This window comes from Sphaeroforma arctica (assembly GCF_001186125.1).
Source record: "Sphaeroforma arctica JP610 unplaced genomic scaffold supercont1.892, whole genome shotgun sequence".
NCBI lineage: Eukaryota > Ichthyosporea > Ichthyophonida > Sphaeroforma > Sphaeroforma arctica.
In genome coordinates this window covers 3612-25768 of record NW_014039666.1, presented here as the reverse complement: position 1 = coordinate 25768, position 22157 = coordinate 3612, and the positions used below count along the sequence as shown (strand labels likewise).

Sequence of the window (22157 nt, the reverse complement as noted above, 5' to 3'; positions counted from 1 at the left end):
GATACTCACCTCATGTGACGAGAGTTTTTTCCTACCAGGCGGATATGACTCCCGACCTAGAGCCATAGCAAATGAAATTTGGGAAGTGAATCACGATTGGCAGTGGAAATTTGGCAATAAATCGAGATTCACACTCAAAACCTGAAATTGTAAATAGGGTGTCCAATAATCAAACAAAGTCTGTGACATCAGCAACACACATGCTTACGGAAGTGGATGGCCGAACGATTGTGCTTAGGAGAGAGCACCACAACCAACTGCAGATAATATAAGGGCCACTTTGAATACCGCAACATAGCTACTATAAATACCGTATGGTTGGTAAATTGAGAGCATCGCCGGCATGAGAACGTCATGATAACAAAACAAATAAGATACCATGTACACCCATCTTAACTCATTGAACATCACCGACATGAGAATGTGTTTAAGAACACAACGTACACGACAGCATGCACACTAACTTATGCTCACACAACATCACACACATGAAAATGTGTTTAAGAACACAACGTACATGACAGCATACACACTTACTTCTTCTCACACAACATCACGCACATGAGAATGTGTTTAAGAACACAACGTACATGACAGCATGCACACTTACTTCTTTTTAGCCGCCGTTGGGCGACCATTTGCTGTGCTTCCGGAACATGATCAGTCTGTTATGGGATGGAATAGTTCATGATTAGCGGATGATTGTATATTTCATCGCGCACTCTACCTGTGAGAATGCTCGCAGTAAATGAGTAGTCGTGAAATTAAAATGTGAATGCAACTCAAATATACATACAAAACAAATTACCGATATAGTTTTTAGTATGTGTGTTGGATTCTTAATGAGATAGGTATGGTATTTTGCTGAGATATAAATTATTGACGAGATAAAAAACATTTAAATAAGTAGGCTATGGTACATTACACTCTGTCAGATGCTCCCTTGCTTGCATTGCCTGCTGTTAAAGTTGTCAATATGGCAGGCTTATAACGATAGTGGCTATACATCGGGTGGAGTTACTTTTCCGTGGCAATGTGAGCCTATCCAACTGCACCAAAAAACACTAAGGCACACACCACACTACAACAGCTTGTCACTGAATGAGGATCACGAGCATACATACGATAACACATATGACACACCCGACAGTGCCTATAAGACACACACGAAGCTACAATGCCATACCACTGGACAGGAGCCAGTAAAACATACATCATACCGCAAATACACACTGTAGTGGTATCAAACGACACACTCCCCGCTATAATGGTATGCCACTGGACAGGAGCCAGTAAAACATACACCATACCGCAAATTCACACAGTAGTGGTATCAAAAGACACACTTTACGCTGTAATGATATACCACTGAATAGAAGTCAGTACAACACACAATACCGCCAGTACACACTGTAGTGGTATCAAACGACACACTTTACGCTGTAATGACATACCACTGAATAGAAGTCAGTACAAGACACCCAATACCGCAATACACACTGTAGTGGTATCAAAAGACACACTTTACGCTGTAATGACATACCACTGAATAGAAGTCAGTACAACACACACAATACTGCAAATACACACTGTAGTGGTATCAAAAGACAAAGACGCCCTTTACGCTATAATGACATACCACTGAATAGAAGTCAGTACAACACACACAATACCGCAAATACACACTAGTGGTATCACAAGACATACTCCGCGCTATAATGGTATACCACTGAACAGGACTCACTACATTATACGATTCCACGATTGATTGTGACTAGACTAGTGAGATAAAACGCACACTACCAACTTAAAACAAACAGTAATACAATACCGCAAATACCCTATACTCTATCAGTGTTTCACGGCATACACGACGCTTCATTAGCATACCACTGAACAGGAGCTTGTGCACTCAGCCTATACTGCGAACACTTGACACTGAATTGGTATCAAAAGACACACACCACATTGCGATAGCATACCACTGAGTAGGAGTGTCTCCTCTGTGCGTCATTCGCCATTTCATCTGCCTTTCGTTTCCCAGTATTAGCTGGGCCTATTTCGTTCATGATGTCACTTTGTGGTCTTGCTACTACTTGCCCCGTGCTATCGAGTGTCGTGACCCTATCAATAGTTTTTTGCGCGTTCTCTGATATACCCTTCCCAAGTTCGTCCTTGCTATCACCTTCCCTTGAAGTGTCTTGTTCATGATTTATGATTATTTGCGGTTTACTCTCGTCCGTAATCTTTGAAACCTTATTCAAATCGTGGCCTCTATTTATTTCTTCACCACCCGCATCTGCGTATCGTACTGTTTTGGGGATATCACATGGCTTCACATATGCATTTTCATCGACTTGTATATGTGTATCTCTATCTCCGTCTGTGTGTGTGGGTACAGACGTGTCGATCAGTAAACTCGATCCTGGGGCTGCCTGCCTGCCTGCCTGGTTTAACTGAGCTGCACTTTTGAGCTCTGAATTACTTCGTGGGCGCTGAGTTGTGCTAGAGGCAAAGACTACCGGAGATCCAGGTTCCTCTCTAATTTGCATAGCACCTAGGACTTTAGATGGTGATTTGAATACATTGCCTTGTGTCGTACGTCTTGTATACTTCGCATTGTTGTTTTCAGTAGCTTTCGACAACGATGGCAATGATTCGCGACTTGTATATGTATGATCTATCAACGCCCGGAAGGTACTTATTGTGGATACAATATCATTCACAGGTTCATTTGGATCTGCACAACCGTGGAATGACGGCTGATTGCACTCGGGACATTCGTAGTGAATGCGCATGTACCGATTGATGCAATCGTGGCAGAAGTGATGGTCGCATCCGGGGTGGGTGTGTGAATTACGCTCGAGTTCGCCGCAGATCTTGCAGGTTACATCTTTGATAAGGTCCGCTAGTACCCCTCGTGTACTCGACCAGGTCATGATAACTGAAACCAAGGTTGTTACAATTCGGTTCTTTATACTTCACTATCCTGTAGAGAACGTCGCTAATGTACACTTCTCAACCAACCTGGAGAAAATACCAGGTCAGTCAAGGGCTGTATAGAATTGATTACCTACGTAAACGCATGTTATATATTCACTTTAGCACACTATATATGCTGTCCCTTAGGCTTGAATGCGACTTGTTCCTACCCATACTTGCTAAATACTATAGGGTACATACCGTGGTCAGGTGTGTACTCTATATGATACTATATATGCATACACATGCATACTACTTTGTATGCAAATAGACAGAGAATACATACTGCTGCTTTATTTTACTTTATTAAACATCAGGATTTGCCCGCGCAAATTTCAGGGTTTTGGGTTTTCAGATTGTTCGATATACCTACTATATTCTCTAATGCAAATCGCCCGAACCCATTTCCCGCGTAAACCCATAACCGAATGCTACTGGCGGAAATTGGGACCCCAAAAATAAATGCAAATCTTGGTCGCTCCAAAAACTTCACAGTCTAAAGAATACACTCTATTTACAGTGAACAGTCAACAAAGCGCATGCAAAAAAAAATCATTGTTGTGCGATGAATTGCAGCGCGTCATGGTATTATGCCTTATGGTCGTATTTGCTTCGATACCGTCTGAACTTGAATTTCCTGATTCAAATTAGAGAGGCGATATAAATAGTCCGAAGATTTGCGGAAGCCTATCAGTTGTTTCTTAGACAAACGACCATTTAATTACCTTACCACTCTGCTTTCGTATTCGAAGCATCCACGCCTTTTATCATGGTAAGTGAATGTTTGAGATATGTATATACAGAAAGAGGCTATGCCAAGGAATTGGATTACTGTTGTCTATGATCTGCAACCAGTACGCTTTACAATTTTAGACGGCCTGTGTGCCCGAATTAGTATATAGCTATCAATTTTGACCGTACATACCGCCCGCTGAAGTAAACAAGTGTTCAGCTAAATATTCACACATGATCCAATAGTGTGGTTAAGCGCCCATGGGGCTTGGATGTTGTCACACACCCACCACAACCAGTACCTACAATCATCACACATCGTTTACCGATGAGGACACTTTTCTCTTGCACTTGCCTATCCAGAGGAAGTGCATACGCTTCCACAGCACACAAAATGCCTATATAGTATGTTTTCCTACTTTCTCCCCTCAGAGTAACGCTTACATATACAAGATACTACATTTCAACCCTCAGAGCACGATAAATATTTATAATAGCTCGTGCGCTTGCCAATACAGTGGATATCAATACAGGAAACGCACATTAAATTTTTTTAACCCTCCCCCCCCTCCTTATCTCTCTCTCTCTCTCTCTCTTAATCGCATCCTTGCTTATAAAGAGAGAGTGCATTTCAATCCACATCGGTCAAGCCGGTTGCCAAATTGGTAACGCGTGCTGGGAGCTGTATAGTCTTGAGCACGGCATCGACAAGACTGGTCGCCTGACTGCCGAGAATCGCACTGAGGAAGTGGAGGATTCGTACTCAACTTTCTTCAGTGAGACGTCCAGCGGAAAGCTGGTTCCTCGCGCTGTGGTATGGTGGCATTTTATGTGGCTTCAATCTATATGTGCTGGTAATGACATGGCATTATGTCCGTATATTTCCATATATAGGTACAATGTGTAAAGTGATGGTGTAGATGTTAGTTTGCTTGCCATTGTGATCGTTATTCTCCATATTTCTGCGGGAAATCATTATTATTAATTCATGTTTTGATAGTTGTTGGGGTCCTACAAATTTCGAAACATGTATGAACAATGTTGGTTTATATTCACCTTATTCCAGCTCTGTTTTCGTATTCAAGCAGATACCTTATACTTATGTTTCGATAACAATATGTTTGTAATTTGAGACTGCTGCAAAATGGCGCCTAATAGCGCACAAACAAGTATACGACTAGATATAGGTATATGTGCAAAAGGTGTCCTGTACATATAACGTACGTGCGTAATATGAAATCTTACAGCGGCACAGCCATCATAATATGTTATTTCTACTCCGATTAGTGGTTATCAGTTGGTCGTGGACATTTTTGTTTTTCTGTTCACAAATTTACGGTATAGGGTACCTAATTGGGTTCATATCTCAACAATTTACCTAGTGTAATACTTCATCCTAAAACATGTATTCAGTGGTAGAAGTGTCGCCAGTGACACATTGATTCTGAGCGTTCGGTTGAAAACAGTTGATTAGCAATAGTACATTTACCATAGCACATCGTACGTCACGAGTTGCTAGCTGGAATACGATAAAAAGGATGTCACAATATGGACGGAAAACATACACACTGGTATTGATCCCACACTCATCCTCTGTTTCATCTCGTAGTTCGTTGATCTGGAACCAACCGTGATCAACAGCATCCGCACTGGAGAGTACAGAGAGATGTACCACCCTGAACAACTCATCAGTGGCAAGGAGGATGCCGCCAACAACTACGCACGTGGTCACTACACTGTGGGCAAAGAGATTGTCGATAACGTGCTTGATCGCATCCGTCGCCTGGCAGACAGTTGCTCTGGTCTGCAGGGATTCCTTGTATTCCACTCTTTCGGTGGAGGAACCGGATCTGGATTCACATCCCTGCTAATGGAACGCTTGTCAATCGATTACGGCAAGAAGTCCAAGCTGGAGTTTGCGGTATACCCGTCTCCTCAGCTTGCAACGGCTGTTGTAGAGCCGTATAACTCCGTGCTGACCACGCACACCACACTGGAACACAGTGACTGTGCTTTCATGGTTGATAACGAGGCTATCTTCGACATCTGCCGACGCAACCTCAACATCCAGCAGCCCACATACCAGAACCTGAACAGACTTGTGGCCCAGATTGTGAGTAGTATCACCGCTTCGCTGCGTTTCCAGGGAGCTCTCAACGTGGATTTCAACGAGTTCCAGACCAACTTGGTACCCTACCCTCGTATACATTTCCCCCTGGTGACATACGCACCCATTATCAGTGCGGAGAGGGCTAACCACGAGTCTCTGTCTGTGACAGATATCACCAATTCCTGCTTTGAGCCAGAGAATCAGATGGTTAAATGTGACCCGCGACGTGGCAAGTACATGTCTTGTTGTCTATTGTACCGTGGTGATATCGTTCCTAAGGATGTCAACGTCACCATCGCCTCTATCAAGACCAAACGTAATATTCAATTCGTTGATTGGTGTCCGACTGGATTCAAGGTATGTACATATGCACAGTATATATTCCAAGTCTTTGCTATTTTTAACTATACTTAAAAGTTTCCTCTTGTGTATAATACTTCATTCCATTTTTGCTCAATTTCGTACTATTTTTATCCTCATAATAGATCGGTTGCAACTTCAAGGCACCCACCACAATCCCCGGCGGAGATCTGGCCAAGGTGTCCCGTGCCGTGTGCATGCTTTCCAACACCACCGCTATTGTGGAGGCCTGGTCACGTCTCAACCACAAGTTTGATCTCATGTACGCCAAGCGTGCGTTTGTGCATCACTACGTTGGTGAGGGTATGGAAGAAGGAGAGTTCAGTGAAGCTCGTGAGGATCTTGCGGCGCTTGAAAAAGATTACGAGGAGGTGGCAACAGACTCCAACATTGACGAGGAGATGCAGACCGACGAGAAGGAGTACTAGATTTATACTGCTGTGACTGTTTACTAAGAAATTTACAGTATCTGTGTAGTATCGTATCAAGAATATTGCTTGTCGCTTGTGATGTTTATAGCGGGGACTTTGTCAATTCGATGATACCGATAACAGGATCAAAGGCATGCCAGGGTGCCTACTCAGGTGTGTTAGTATAAAATTCAGTTCGCTAACGATTGTCAAATGGGCGCAGAGAATTAAACAACTGAATATGACTCGATGGACTCAGAATGTTCAGCACAGATAGTCTACAACTGGAATGTTTGTGCGAATTGCACTTCGAGATGGCCCGAACACACTTTCGCGGATTAATTAATTGCTGCATTATTCAAGTACAGATCTGTTCAATAGGTCAATATTTAGAGATGTTGTTTTGATGTACCAGCATGGAGCAACAGCAATGTGCAAACATTTCCCGAGAACAAAAATATGATCAGCCTTCATTGGAAAATAATCTTTGATCAACTGAACTCCGTTCAGGCAGATTTGAGGGGTTCTGAGAATTCAAGAGGAATAATAGCTTTAAACGTTGGAGTTCTTTCTTAGGATTTTCTCCATAATCTTTGATTAGTGTAGGAGGACTTGGAAAAAGTTGGATGAAATATATATATATTCTGAACTCCTGGCAAATCGATGCGAAACAAACATTGCCCACTGGATTGAGTCTCCGTGGAATTTTTGCGATTGCCTGCTTCGGGGGCCTCTGGGGAGAGAAAGCTTGTTTACGAGATGGGAGACAGAGTCTCAGAGAGAGCCGCAGAGACTAAAGAGTGTCAGCCCAAGCCCCAAGAGGGCCATGGAAAAAAGCCGTGACAAAACAAGTGTATGTATATATATATAAATATATATGTATGTATATATATATATGTGTGTGTGTATGTATATATCTATATATATATTGGGATATCCCCGTTGTAACAAGTTGGTTAACCACTCCTACTACGGGGATTTCACTACATATATATATATATATATATATAAGTCGGAGAGGGTATGGAGAAAGGTTAGTTCAGTGAAGCTCGTGAGGGTCTTGAAAAGAACTACGAGGAGGTCTCAACGGACACTAAACTTGACGAGGAGACGCCTGCCGCGGATTTTAGCGAGCACTAGAGCAACGCTCGGGAGAATAAATACATGTGTAAATAAATGAAGCAGCTTTGTATTTTAATACATATACCTTGTGTATTGTATCCTTGAACAGGAAGGATATGTGGTGTTTGTACAACCCATACCATGGTAATTGTAAGAATCTTGCGGCTCTAGAAAATGTGATGACTACAAGGAGATCTCCATGGACATTAACATCGAAGATATGCCTGCCGCGGGCAACAGTGGGTACTAGAGAGGCCGTAGCTAAGATAGATACATGATTATATTAATATTTTTCTCGTGTTAACTGATTTTAAGACGAACATAATATATGGGAAAGCCTGAGGTATTCGATACTTTAATCCCGAGATGTGTGAGCAATTACAATGCAACAGAAGAAAATATTTTGTAACGATCATATAACGAACGTGTCAATAGATAGTACATAGTATTTACGTGCTTTAATAATAGTAGTATTTGGTGCGAACACACATAGTTTAGCACTACTATCAAATCAAGGCAAACACGTTATGAGATAAGGCGGTGCTATCTACTATATAATCGTGTTCTCGCTATTATCTCTCGCAGTGTGTTCATCCAACACTTCTTTGGTCATAATCACAACGAAGTCTTGTTCTCATGTTGTATTTATTTATATCCACTCGGTGAGACGTGAAGTTGTGTGTTCTGTATTTCATAATTTTCAACACTGTCATCAGAGTTCTCACTCAGTTCAGTGTTCATAGCCCACAATCCACAGTCCACACTTTGTCGATAGGCTGACAGCTATTTAGAGTAAATAAATAGAGAAAGCAAAAAGACTGGTCTGGAACTTGGAACTTGGAAGTTTGGAAATTGGAACCCATGCTAATATGTAACTATGTAGCCTATAATAGTAATACCCATGACCCACAGTATCCCGTGCCCCCCTGAGGCCTGAGGTGAGTGAGGGCCCTGACCCCCTGGCCCCTGCCCAGGCCTACTACTCTACTCGACTACTCTACTCCCTCAGAGAGAGGCCTCGGCTCTCAGGGGGCTATGTATCATATGTACATACTTGTACAGTGTACGGAGTACAGACAACAGTCCCACCACACTCCACAGTCCTGAGTCCACACTCCACACTGACACACGGCCCCACACGCCGCCCGGGCGGGCACTCGGGCACTCGGGCACCACCTGGCGCTGGCGGCTGGCTTCTACTCACAGGGGAGTGCACTCATCAGAGTCAGTGTATGAGTGCACTCAGTGCAGGACTGAAAGTCATAAAAACCAAAAATAAAAAGCTCTCAAGGCCATTTTGATTGGCTGTGGGTAAACGGCCTGACAGCAGGTGTCATGTGATGACACACGCACTTAAAATTCCTGAATTTGGGTAATGTGAACCGTAAATAGAGTATTTACATAGACTGATTCTAAAAAACACAAAAGTGGGCGTATTTTGAGGTGCCCGGCCAGGTGAAGAAGCTTTGGTATTTATTTATTTGTACTGAACAACTTCAATACAAGTCGGATATAGAAAGTACGGGACTGGTGAACACAACGCCATTTCTAGAGGGGAGTATATTCTAGTGCACATTATTTCGTTGTTCTAAGTCTCCAGTGTGACCTACTATAATCATGACGTCCCAAACGCGAAAGCTAAGCACCGAAGAGGGCATCTCTGTTAAACACGTCAAATTAACGCTAAACGAGGCCGATGATGTACACATCGACCGCATTGATCCTCTAATACCTCCCCAAATACTGATGGAAGAGATCCCTATCAGCAACGCAGCATTGCTCACAGTAAAACAGGCACGTCGCGAAATTGCAGCTGTTCTCGACAACGAGGATGATCGCGTAGTGGCGATTGTCGGACCGTGTTCTGTGCACGATGTGAAAGCCGCGCTTGAATACGCAGACTGGCTGAGTGGTATGAAGGAGAAGTACGCCAAGGAACTGGTTATCATCATGCGCGTGTACTTCGAGAAGCCTCGTACCACTGTTGGCTGGAAAGGAATGATTAATGACCCTAATCTAGATGGCACTTTCAAGATCAACAAGGGTCTCCGCACGGCAAGACAGCTGCTGCAGGACTTGAACGAAAAGGGCTTGCCTTGTGCGGTTGAGTTCTTGGATACCATAACCCCACAGTTCTTCGGGGATCTAGTGGCCTGGGGTGCGATTGGCGCCCGAACGACTGAATCTCAAATACACAGGTAAGAGTGTGGTTTTAATTTTATACTTAATATCAATTGGGAGCTATTTGACTGCGAATGTTGCTCTGCGTATAAAATCGTTTAGTTGATTATCTCCAGTTTTTTATAGTCTAAATATCATTCACGTAAAGAAAAGTACGGATACTGTGTCATAATTTAGTGTTTCACTACGTCTCTTCGAACAAACGTATTTCATTAGCGCCCAGGCTTGGGACTATCCCAAACATTATTGGTTGGTTTTTTACATACTTTTCTTTTCCATACGTGCACCTGGAAGTGTGTATATACTTCAGTATTACTTTATATTTATTTATATATATATATATCATATTTATTATATATATATATGTATATATTAATTTATATATATTTATATATGCCTGTGTGCGTGTGTGTGTGTATCTAACCATATATGCATCTACATATATTATATATACCTGTGTGCGTGTGTGTGTGTATCTAACCATATATGCATCTACATATATTTATATACCTGTGTGCGTGTGTGTGTGTATCTAACCATATATGCATCTACATATATTATATATACCTGTGTGCGTGTGTGTGTGTATCTAACCATATATGCATCTACATATATTATATATACCTGTGTGTGTGTTTTATTCCTATATATATATATATAAATGTGGGTGTTTGTGTGTAATATATATATACTCGTGTCTGCATCAAAGTATGTATGTATATATGTTTACAACATTATGAGTGCGAGTAATTCTATGTATTTTTTTTGTAACATAGAGCTAGAAAACAATTGAATCGATCGTGGTATGTATGCCTACACAAAAGTGTATAAATTTTAATACATGAATATATATTATATATATATATATATATGTATGTATGTATAGTTTTATAGTTACATACAAAAGTATATATTTATCCTTGTACTATATTTATAAATATGTATGTGTGTATATATGTATATATATAACACATGTAGCCAAGAATTGTATAATATATATATATATATATGCGTGTGTGCATTTGTATAGCAATTACGATGCTTGTCAGTAAGGTATCACATCCCGTGTACCATGTATTTGTGTGGAAGCTCTATCATATAGAGTTTTGAACTAGTTGTAGTTTTTCTACATATTTCATTAGAATTGTTTACTTACAACGGTTGTATCATTTTGATTGCCAACCTGAAGTGTACAGCCATGAATGAAATGTGGGTATGTGTAAGTTTTATTTACCTTTCGTGCTTGCATCGAATTGTCTTTGATTCTCGATACTTCCATCACAACCTCCGTATGATCGTTTTGTTCTATTGTTCTTGAATACACAATTCAATGTTAGTAATCGTTGTCACTTGTTCAGTTTCGTATCGTCGAGTATTCATACAGGTATTTTTTTTGTGGGTTAATATCGATTTTAACTAAAATTCGACTCGACGTTCCATACGAATTCATATGGTGATGAGGTTGGCTGGAACACTAAGCATCTGATATCATCCTCACAATATATGCCCGTGTTCCAGTCCAGGTAGTGTATTAGGATTGGAAGTTCATATGTCTTGCGGCAATATCACATTGGCACTTTGTACAGAGCACAAGCATAAAGGGTGTGTCCTAGTCAAACCTGCCATGATATCAGATGGCAACACAGCTGATTGGTACACATACAACCTAACGCCGTTATACTCGATGCGATCTTGTCGGATGTTTCCACAGAGAGCTTGCTTCCGGACTGAGTTGCCCGGTCGGCTTCAAAAATGGGACTGAGGGCAATACGCTTATCGCTACACAAGCCATTGGATCCGCTACCCAGCCCCATAACTTCTTATCAGTTACTAAACAAGGGCTTGCAGCTATTGTCCGAACCACCGGTGAGTCCGCCTGCTTATTGTGTTCTGTGTCGTCACTCAATTTGATGTGCTCAGATTGTTTTATTCATACTTACTCATTTCTTTATGTTGCGAACAATCGTGCGTAGTTGATGTTGCTGGTATATAGCATAAACAGGCCAACAGCGCCATCAAGCGTGATTAAAGATGTGCTGGTATCAGTGTGAGTTTTAAGTATGTTTTCTTCTGGTTTTTGTATATCGGTGTACGAAAATCATCCGATCCGATCCATATCGCAGCCAAAATACGCATGTTGGGGATTATAACATTCCTATGATTGTTAACCGATTGTATTCTGTACCTCTAGGCAATAAGAATTGCCATATGATTCTGCGAGGTGGTACCACTGGTCCTAACTACAGTGAAACGCACATCGCGAGTGCTGTTGCAGAGTTGGCGAAGAACAAGGTATCGACCAAGGAACTTTTCGTATTTGATAGTGTACTTAAGTTCATTCGATGTCTCAAATCACAGAGGAATGCTTGTGGTTCATTTCAGGCCCTAACGCTAACTGTTTACGTTCGCTTTTTACCCAGATCACTACGAAGCTGATGATTGACTGCTCACATGGTAACAGTCTAAAGATCCATACCAATCAACCAACGGTCGCAGAGAGCGTTGTAAGTCTCGCCGTTGTTTTACAAAAAAGTTGTCGCGCCGAGTGAGACCATCCAGCACCTTGTAATCCCTTGGCCAGTTCAGTATTTGACTCGTATGATGATAGTTTTCTTTTTCATGACATCTATCTAAGGCTTGTGTATTTTGTCAATATCATACGTAGGCCGTTCAATTAACAGCAGGTAATCGCGATATCTTCGGCGTAATGATCGAATCCAATCTCGTCGAGGGCAATCAGGTAAGTGTAATAAATGGTGTGTATACACAAGCTAGATTTTTCCTTTTAGCTAGGTCTTTCTTTCATAATCCAGCTTCAAAGTTGTATATATTAAGGGTACTTGAATCAGTTGATAGGTTCATTTTTGGTCTCACGCTTATTTGCTTTCCACCACTTACGTCCCGTGCGCCTCTCGCGTGTCAACAGAAAATTCCTGCAGAAGGACCCAGTGGATTGGTGTACGGTAAAAGTATAACGGATGCCTGCGTGAGTTTAGATCAAACCATACCCATGCTGGAAGCACTGGCAGAGGGTGTACGAGGCCGTCGATTGCTATAGAGTTTGAGCGAAAACCCGGGGGGTGACAACTGGACAAGACATTTGGTTCAAAAAGTCAAAAGATCTTTATTTCCATTAGTCAACCGGAATTTAAATATCTTGGTACCATCAACTCTATAAAAAATATGTAAATTATAAACAATTTTTCATTTTGAACCTAAAAAAAATTTGTTTATAATTTTCGTGAAGCGGAACAGTATTTATTTATTTTTTTACAAGACAAATCGCTGCATTTTCAACTTTTGGACTTTAGAGACGGGCACGCCAAAAATTGGAGTCTACTCAAATTTAGAGGTATTTCCAAAGGATTTGGCAGGTTGATTGCGATGAAGCGTATATAAATATATATATAAACTCTTCTCACAGCAAAATCTGGTGTATACAGCGTAGGCTCTAGAGAATCTGATCATATAATAACAATGCGAATTATACAATCGAATACATTATTTCTGTTTCCATCATTTTGTAATAATATAAAGAGAGAATCGCTACTCACTCTACCCACGCAAAGTCTTATAGAAAGTAGTAGTCGCCCAGAGGCTACACTAATGACGCGACTCACACCCGCAAGTTACGCTTCAACTCTCAAAAATGCAATAATACAGCAGAATCGAGGGAGAAAAGGGAAAAATATAATGAAGTCCCCTGCAGAGTCCTATATTGTGAGTAAATTGAAAAGTCAAAGTGTAGACGAGGAGCTACATAATCCTGTACGTCTAGGTACACCGCCGAGAGCTAGCGAACAAGGGGTCCTAAATACCAGACAGCCGGACACGGAAGAGGAAAGCCTTGATCTTGACCCGCTCGATGACTTGGTGTGGGGCGAATCAGACAGCGAGAGTTGCACCGAGTCCTCTGACGATTCTGAGTTCGAGTCCATCGAGCAGGATTTCGGATATAGCTGTCTGGCCGAAATTCTGCACGACTTTGGAAAACCTATCAGTACTCTTGATTGGGAAGAGAAAGATAAGGATGAGGCCAAACTTCTACAGAGGCTGTCGAAACCACTACCTATATTTCGATTACAAAACTCCCTGCCACAAGGCAGCTTGCGTCCAAAAGTGAGAATAGTCTGAGATGAACTTTGATTATGTCGATTTACCAATAAATATAGACAGCTGAGCAATTTAAACACAAAATATAGATTTTAAAGGATTGTGTACAGCCGAGAAAAAAATAATAATAAATACTTGACCGAAAGTAGTCTGGCGAAAGCTATTGTTTCAAAAGGATACGTATACGCAGGAGTTTGGCAAACTTGGCCAAACTATGTATAACGTGACTGTATTGTGAGATATAAACCTGTGCAAATCACAGGTGCTCTTGTGCAAAGTTTTGAAGCCAGCCCGGAAGAATTCACAGGGTTTTATTAGCACCCTCAATATTCAACGATGCGTTTATTATCTACTATAAAGAGTTTCTTTAGCGTGACTATCATGTGCCTTAGTACTAGGATACTCTGCAAACCCGTATCCGTCAGTACAATGATCTTAGACGTTCTATCTTGAAACATCGTAATATTACATATACTGCACTGCAGTAGTGAAACGTGTGATGCCTATTGTCAATCTTTCGACCAGATGTTTTACACTACCTTAGTGAAGTTTGGATACCTGATTCAATATCGATTTCAGTGCCATCCGTGTTTGTCGCCTTCTTATATCTTCCAACCCCACTTGGATACATAAAGTTCATCTTACATATTGGGCACTTTCGATTCAACAGCAACCATTTGTCAACACAGCCTAGATGAAACATACGACTGTGATCACATGGTAGTTGCCGCTGAGTGTCCCCGTTTGCGAAATCATCGTAACAAATGGCACAACAGTCCGCTTCTTCTTCTTCGATCTTATCTTTCGGAACAGTACTATCCACGTCTATGCATGTGGACTGTCTTGGATGAACATACACTTTACCTGGGATCTGTTTATAGGGTGGTGACGTCCTTCTCGCTATCATTTGATCTTTTTGAGGTTTATACTTGTACTCGATGATTGGTAAAGCTTTCAGAGCGTCTGCTGTTTTTCTCTCTTGTCTTTTCTCGCTGTCAACAACGGCTGCCACAATGGCATTCCGCCTCTTTTTGCGGGTCCAAATAGTCAACGCCAGCAAGACACTTAGAAACAATACAACACCTAGTACTATACCTATATCAAATAAAGTTTTAGAAACGTGCGACGGAGTCATTATTTTCAGGGGCTTGCTGAATTCTAAGAAGGTCGCGAACAATGGTTGTGCAGTCCTGTTGATGGCTTCTGACAGCTCCTTTCCCGATGAGCTACTAATCAACACACTCGGCACTGCTGATCCATAAATATTGCCTTCGGATGCAGTAAGGGAACTGATGAATATAAATCCCGCCGCTTCGGTGCTCAGGGCTTTTTCTATTGAACAATTGTCACTATATTCGACAAAGAGCACCCAGGTCGAATTCAAATCTTTAGAGGAGAGTTCAATCTCACAATCGTTGGTGAATGTACCAGCAATTAATCGCTCATTTCGCACACTATTTTGGGGCGTGCTCGGTATATATATACCACTCACATGGCCAAGCGGGGCCTCAGGACTACTGATATGTACATCTGCAAGACTATGTGTGGCTGTCACACAAAAAGGCGCAGCCAGTATGGAAGCGAGAAAAGGAATTATCATCGCAGTTATTGATTTCTTTTCTATAGCGTCTGCTCTCTCAGTTATCCAAGTAGACTTCAATACTGTTGCTTGAACTTATATTACAGTATTACTAAAGTTATCGAACACACTGAGTGCGTGTGTGGCAATGGTTTTCCGGCGTGTTCGTATTTATTTATTATTGAACACAGTTGTGCGCTTGCTGGATTTTTTTGTATTGTTTTTTAAAAACAAATTCTGACGGCTTTCGAGGTCGTTGATCAATGACCAGTCATTGACTATCGTAAATACTTATTTATTATGTATTTTATGTATTTTATTTTTAAAACTAAACATAAAGAAAGCATCGCTTTCTGTCAACAAATGAAGTAAAATATAACAAACAATAATTGTGACTGGTGAAATTTTTTAAAATGTGGATGTTTTTTATTTATTTTTATTGTTTTTGTATAGAAAAAACATCAAAAACAACAACAACAACAAACTTGTTTCAATTTATTTAGAAGGCTATATAACAAACTTCACTGTTTCAGAATTCAGACTCATTTCAGAGCCATCTTTCCATTTTTAATTTCCCAACCGCCAGCAGCCCAGGTTAAAAAATTATCTAATATAAACTCAGAGGTCGGGGTCCGGGACTCCGAGTCCGGAGGACAAAACGAACACAAAGTACATATTTTAAAATATTTATTTACTACATATGTAAATACATTGTACTGATACAAAAAAAATATCTTAAATATGTATGTGACAATACTTTTTAAAAAAATTCCTACATACTTTTGACTTTTTGACTTTTGTTGTAAAAAGGATGAATGAAAGTATATGCTGATCTTAGATTGGTCAAGCAGCAAGAGACCATTCTTCCTTTGCACCAATAAATCCGCACAATTCAAGTTTATTTAGAAGAGTAATCGTCCATAGCGAGAATTAAGGAGCCTACTCAGTACTCAGCTAGCTTCTCTCTCTCTGTGCGACAGACTGACGGAGTGACGGTACATACACGAGGACTCAATGGTGCCACACTACTTACTACAGTCAATACACATTACACAGTACTAGTAGTAGGACTATCTACTATACTACATAGGAATATCTTTATACGACACTGGTGATAATAAAACTATTAACCACCTCAGGCCCAGTTTCCTACCAGTCTCATACTTAAACTTTTTCGCGTTTACTTTGCTTTTAAGATGCAATGAGCGTGATTTTAGCCCATTTATTGCACTTGTTGTATTAGTTCTTTGTCGGTTTCAGAGGAGAGGTCGACGGATGTTAGACACGATAGTATCAACTGTAAAACCATGGGCGAATCCGAAGCAATAGCTAAGACAGAGGACGCCTATATATATGTGTCTAACTGCTAACATATGTCAAGCCCTTAAGACCGACAAGTACCTAACATAAGTGCAACAAATGGGTTGTATCCGCGCTACAATATCTAACATTTTGATAATACTTATCGCCTATCGGCTGTCGCAGTGTCGCTGCCTCTGGTCCTCTGGAGTCTAGAGTTGGAGTCTGGGAGACAGTGACTCTGCTGGGGAGTCTGGGCTCTTGCCTCTCACATCATGTGTGGAGAGGCTTATAAAAAACCCCAAAATTGATATGTATTTTACTGCATGTACAATAACTTCGTCTATATTTATAAATAATCGTATGGAATAAATACAGAATGTATGTGCTTGAAGTTCTATTTTCAGAAGGCTATGGCTTGAATCAGAATGTAAAAATGTATTTATTTCTTTAGACATAATTTAGAAGGCTATGGTAAATACCATAAAAAAAACTCTTTTTATAAAACAACCTATAAAAAAAATGATTTTTTATAAAACAAAACAAAACAACAATTTTTTTGTTTTCATGTTGTTTTTTAAAACAAAAACAAAAAATTGTAGGTTTATGATCATTTTTTATTGTTTGTTCAATTTAGGAGGCTAAATAAATATGTTCTATTTATATAAAAACAACAAACATAAATATTTGTATTTTGCTTTTGTTCTTTGTTTTATTTTATTTTTTTTAAACAATATACATGAATGAGATATTGCGGTGTCCCTCGTTGCCACGCTGAGTCGCTGAGCCCTGATTTCCCTCGCTGACTCTCTGCCACTCTGGGCACGGGGTCTGTGACTGGGGGGGATCGGGGATTGAAAAATTTAAAATACGTAAATATCGTCATATTTTAACCCTATACAAATTGCACTGTGTGTACAACAAACTTTCACTGTTTTTCTCGTAAAACTGGGTCAAAATAGGCTGCCAAATTTCTAGGTTATGCACTCGAAGAATAGACTTTTTATTGACAAAATGGACCACTTTTGCTCACGCGATACGATACTATAAAACCTCGGGACGAATCTGGGGACATATATTACTCAACAAGACTAGTCGATATAAACATCCAATGTAAATGTAATCAAATATTTACAATCGAATCACCAGGCCCGTGATGTAAATAAAAAAGTATTTTTTAAATATGTCATTTTTTGTTTTAAAATAATTTTTTTTGTTTGAAAATAAAACTTTGAAAAATGTCATAGCCTTCTAAAATTATACTAGCCAGATACCCTTTGCGGGACTGGATTTTTTGGTTCCGGTATTAACTAAAAAAAGTGATGACGCGAATTTCAAAATAATATCTCGGTCAAATACACCTATAAATATTTCGATTTTTAGACCACATCTCACGTTTTGGGGACAAATGAAATTTTCTAAACCATCGCTTTTATCACACAATCTACAAAACACGTCAATTTTAAGTGCAAAAGTGGCGTATACTAGCTTACTTTCCTCACTCATAACACACGTTCTAGTTATAAAAGATAGGTGTAACCGTGCTCCTTGTGTTCTTGGAGATCGACGGTATATCAGTAACCAAACACAAGGCAGTACCCACCCATATATCTTTACTAGCGCCACTCGTCGAGAACAAACTCTATTATACTGATGGATCAGCACTACTACACGTCGCTCTCGATCGCTGCACACGCCGTTCTTTTTCAAATATATCCTAGATCGCAAGTGCAATCCATAAGTACGATAAGAGAGTTTTGAGTGATGCGTTGAAACTAGAGATAATCAAGACTTTCAACCTTTATTTGAACACCGGTACGAATATTTTGGGATGCACTCCTATATTTGTGTTTGATGCAGACATGCCTCCAGCCAAGTATAAAGAAAGAGATGAACGACTCAAGACAGCTCGTAACTCTTATGAGAAGATTCTAGAACTAGAGAAAAAGGGCCTGGGAGCTTCAAAAGAAGGAATCAAATCTTAGTTTGTGCTTATATGAGAACTGGAGAACAAACTAAAGTAGGAATCAGTTTTTGTAAGACTTTCAGATGCCAATACTGGGCTGCTCTGTGCCATACGAGGCGGATGGTCATTTTAAAGCCCAAGTATCGAGTTTTATTGTATCAGACGATCCCGATCTGTCGGTGGACAAAGGCGGTGGGGATGTCTGCTATAATTTTATTGGAGAGGCATCGAAATATAGTTTATCTTCCTTTAGGGTGTGTATGGTGACAACTGATGACCGACAGAGTTATTTGCAGGATAAAGGCTTATCTGATGCAGCGCTCATGGCTCGTGTTCTATTGTGTAGATGCGATTACACAAATTATTTGCATGTCATAAAAAAATGGGCCGTTGCATATGTTGAAGATGAAGAGTGCAATTGATGTTCCACCTCATCCGTCTCAGTAACTCGTTTATACGAGGGAGATGTAAACTATGAGTCGGCAATAACTTATTTATTAGGCCCATATCTAGACGTGCTCTGACTTCTTAAGTGTTCCGTCAGAGTTGTGTCGATCAACTGCCAATAATGCTAAGTTAACTGGCGCTTGTTGGTAATTGGTTTCGATTACCCAATCGGATAACCATTTCTCGACTTGTACTTTAACTACAGCTTCGTGTTTCCAAGAAACATAGTATTTTGAACGACATTTGAGCTTAGTAAAGTCTACCTTGGTTAAGTCAAGCTTGACGTATCCGTCGTTAAAGCGGAATTTCGCCCAGTCGGTTATTTCAATATTCTTATTTGCTAATATAAGATCCTTTATTTTATCGCTTCCTTGACTGTGTCCGATGGTGGTGTATATGGTTTTAGACAATTATCGTCTGACTGATCCTTTAATGGATCTATGTTGTTGGGTAAGCCTGTTACGGTTATCCCTAATGTGAGCAAATCGCTCATTCCGACTAGAATATCATACTTATGTGAGATCTTAACGATCACAGCTTGAGTCGTGATATTTCTATCATCGGCCAGGGAGATTTTAACATCTGTGGCCATGGTATCACATTTAGAAGTTTTATCATCTGCTGAAAATTAGGGTAATAGTTTGAGTTCGCCTTTAATGTCTTTCATTAATGCAAAACGATCGGATATACACGAAATTTTTGAACCAGGATTTTTATTTCCGTTGCAATATACAGGGATTTTTACGCGCTCATCTAAGGAGTCGTTGTATTTTCATTATAACGATTGTACCTGGTAGTAATTTCATTCCAAGTTAATGTTGGGCTTCTTGTCGCAAGACGTGGCGTGATAGCCATTGGTCTTCTCACACTTGTCACACTTCGTAAGAAAGTGTGTACAGGTGGGTGTATGTCTTCCGTTACAATAACCGTTAGGGGTCAATTGGTACATGTCATACCCACACTGTGCGTCGGCACATTTCTTAATCTCCTTGTATAGAGGTTCCTAGTCCTTTGGCTCCGCGCGTCCCCGTTTACTGGGTCGCGTTGATTGAGTGGAGTCGCGATAACGTGTTTGGTTAGGACGCGTTTGGTGAGGCTTATCATCTGAGTCTGGCGTGAGAGATATCCTTGATGAGGGAGCTCGCTCGGTTTCTTATTTACCGCCTTTCTCTTCGAGGTTACTCGGTGTGCGTGGAAAAGAGTGGATACAGTATCATAAAACTGTTCCCACGTAAGTCGGAATAGATAAAACTTTGTTTCATGTCCCTTGTCTCGAGCCTCAGTTGCGTACTTACGTTGCAACTCGGTGTACAGACATTTACGGTCGTTGTTCTCTATGTTCTTACAGAAAACATGCATAGCCAGGAACTCGTACCATCGCCGAGCCTTGTCCTTTGTTATATCTGAATGTCAGCATCAAGTTTCAGAATGCAACTCTGAATAGGAGTATTCTCAACTGGTTCAGTTAATATTGGACTCAGTCCTGGACTACGCACAACCTTGCTTGATAAGGACGTAACCAACCAACACACAGCTGGCCAGTCACGACAAGTGTCTAGCTCATGCTGGTGTCGTTGCAGGATCAAGTAACTTGTTCCTGTAGGGTCAAATGACTGTATTAAAGCAGAACCCCATTGCTGGGGGGCGATATCATTCATCTCCAGCATGACCGTAAACGCATTAAGCGTACGGGTCAGCGTGTCGAGGTTGTGGTTGTTTATAAACTCGACCTGCTTGTTGTTGGCATTGTATCCCAGTTCGACTTAGGTCGACTGATCTGTCCCTTGTACTTCTGGTTATCCCGTTGGTCTTGTCCACGTTGGGCCTGAAGTAGCTAATCGATGCGTTTCTGCTTGATCGCGATCATATTAGCAAAATATGATACGTCATCAGCACGGTGCGAATCATGGGCGATTTCCATTTTAATGGTGTAATCGTCGACCGGTTCGGTCACCTCGTCAGAGTGAAAATTCTCTGCGGGTTAGTGTAAGGCGGTGCGATCGGAGCGATTAAAATCGACATCGTTAACACGTTTACGGGAGTGTTTATTACCCCGTATAAAGTCCATGGTTGAGGCCTTTCGGTGCACTATTCCTTGGATAGTCGTTGGTATTATAATCTTGGGTGATTCGTGCGTCTGGATGACCTGGTTTCCGACGATTGTTTTAGGACTGGTTTCCGACGATTGTCATCCCAGTTGGGTAAAGGTGGCGGGGTGTTTCTACCTGCCTTTGGGTCTATAATACCCTCAAGGACAGGTGACTCATGGCCGGGTGAAAGAACAGGCGAATAAAGTTCCTGGACTTCTGGTGGTAGCTTCTCATAAGGTATAGATACGCTGAGTCTATCTGGGTCAACTGCCACAGGTTTGGCGCTCAGGTCCTTACGCTTTTCGGGCGTAATTGCCAGCCGACGTTCTGTCCACTTCTGTAGGGCTTCAGTAGTGCCGGAGAAACATGATCGCGTAAGTGCTGTGCTTGCTGTCCTGATCCATACATTCGATCTACATGTTCAACAGCCATGCCTTCCATAAGGGCGACTAAGTGATTTTTAAGATCAGCGTTTTTAGTAGCTAACTTACTCATGGACGTTGGCTCAGTGGTCTAGGACGTAGATTCGGGTCTGCCATTTGAGCTTGCCTCCTATTCTGGTTCCGGTATAGGTACCTTCTGAGATTCGTCTTTGTCCCCTATATTTGGGTAGGCTATGTAGAAATACGGCCTCCGGTCAGTCTAAAATACCAAAATCAAATGAAATAACACATTGGTTTTATTTGTATTTAAAATAATTTAATACAAGTTCTTTTTCCAATATTTCCAAAGTGTTCTAAATTCACTTTGTTGGCTCCAAAGTCCT

At 40.9% G+C, this 22157-nt stretch overlaps 5 protein-coding genes across 5 annotated transcripts; 3 read left to right on the top strand and 2 right to left on the bottom strand.

The window, feature by feature from the left end:
• Nucleotides 1-9: 9 nt before the first annotated feature.
• SARC_09130 (hypothetical protein) lies at nt 10-3018 on the bottom strand (the record flags this gene model as incomplete). Its single annotated transcript, XM_014296869.1, has 3 exons — nt 1983-3018; nt 611-665; nt 10-56 (listed from the first exon to the last, which is right to left on the bottom strand). Coding segments are annotated over exons 1-3 (1059 nt in total), but the record flags the coding sequence as incomplete, so codon positions are not given.
• Nucleotides 3019-3607: 589 nt separating this feature from the next.
• On the top strand, nt 3608-7777 carry SARC_09129 (tubulin alpha chain). Its single transcript, XM_014296868.1, has 4 exons — nt 3608-3754; nt 4334-4528; nt 5324-6181; nt 6310-7777. Exons 1-4 carry the CDS (start codon nt 3752-3754, stop codon nt 6610-6612), a joined length of 1359 nt encoding a protein of 452 aa, XP_014152343.1. The 5' UTR covers nt 3608-3751; the 3' UTR covers nt 6613-7777.
• Nucleotides 7778-9179: 1402 nt separating this feature from the next.
• On the top strand, nt 9180-13112 carry SARC_09128 (3-deoxy-7-phosphoheptulonate synthase). The gene is made up of 6 exons (XM_014296867.1): nt 9180-9914; nt 11609-11763; nt 12089-12189; nt 12318-12401; nt 12563-12637; nt 12824-13112. Exons 1-6 carry the CDS (start codon nt 9334-9336, stop codon nt 12953-12955), a joined length of 1128 nt encoding a protein of 375 aa, XP_014152342.1. The 5' UTR covers nt 9180-9333; the 3' UTR covers nt 12956-13112.
• Nucleotides 13113-13590: 478 nt separating this feature from the next.
• SARC_09127 (hypothetical protein) lies at nt 13591-14031 on the top strand (the record flags this gene model as incomplete). The annotated part of the gene is made up of 1 exon (XM_014296866.1): nt 13591-14031. The coding sequence occupies one exon, from the start codon at nt 13591-13593 to the stop codon at nt 14029-14031; it is 441 nt and encodes a 146-aa protein (XP_014152341.1).
• Nucleotides 14032-14331: 300 nt separating this feature from the next.
• SARC_09126 (hypothetical protein) lies at nt 14332-15710 on the bottom strand. Its single transcript, XM_014296865.1, has one exon. The coding sequence runs from the start codon at nt 15608-15610 to the stop codon at nt 14546-14548; it is 1065 nt and encodes a 354-aa protein (XP_014152340.1). The 5' UTR covers nt 15611-15710; the 3' UTR covers nt 14332-14545.
• Nucleotides 15711-22157: the final 6447 nt, after the last annotated feature.

Coding starts and splice junctions, on each gene's coding strand:
- SARC_09129 (XM_014296868.1), top strand. Junction 4,529..5,323: donor AGCTGGTTCCTCGCGCTGTG/GTATGGTGGCAT, acceptor TTCATCTCGTAG/TTCGTTGATCTGGAACCAAC. Junction 6,182..6,309: donor GGTGTCCGACTGGATTCAAG/GTATGTACATAT, acceptor TCCTCATAATAG/ATCGGTTGCAACTTCAAGGC.
- SARC_09128 (XM_014296867.1), top strand. CDS start 9,334: ATGACGTCCCAAACGCGAAAGCTAAGCACCGAAGAGGGCATCTCTGTT. Junction 9,915..11,608: donor ACTGAATCTCAAATACACAG/GTAAGAGTGTGG, acceptor ATGTTTCCACAG/AGAGCTTGCTTCCGGACTGA. Junction 12,190..12,317: donor CAGAGTTGGCGAAGAACAAG/GTATCGACCAAG, acceptor CTTTTTACCCAG/ATCACTACGAAGCTGATGAT.
- SARC_09126 (XM_014296865.1), bottom strand. CDS start 15,610: ATGATAATTCCTTTTCTCGCTTCCATACTGGCTGCGCCTTTTTGTGTG.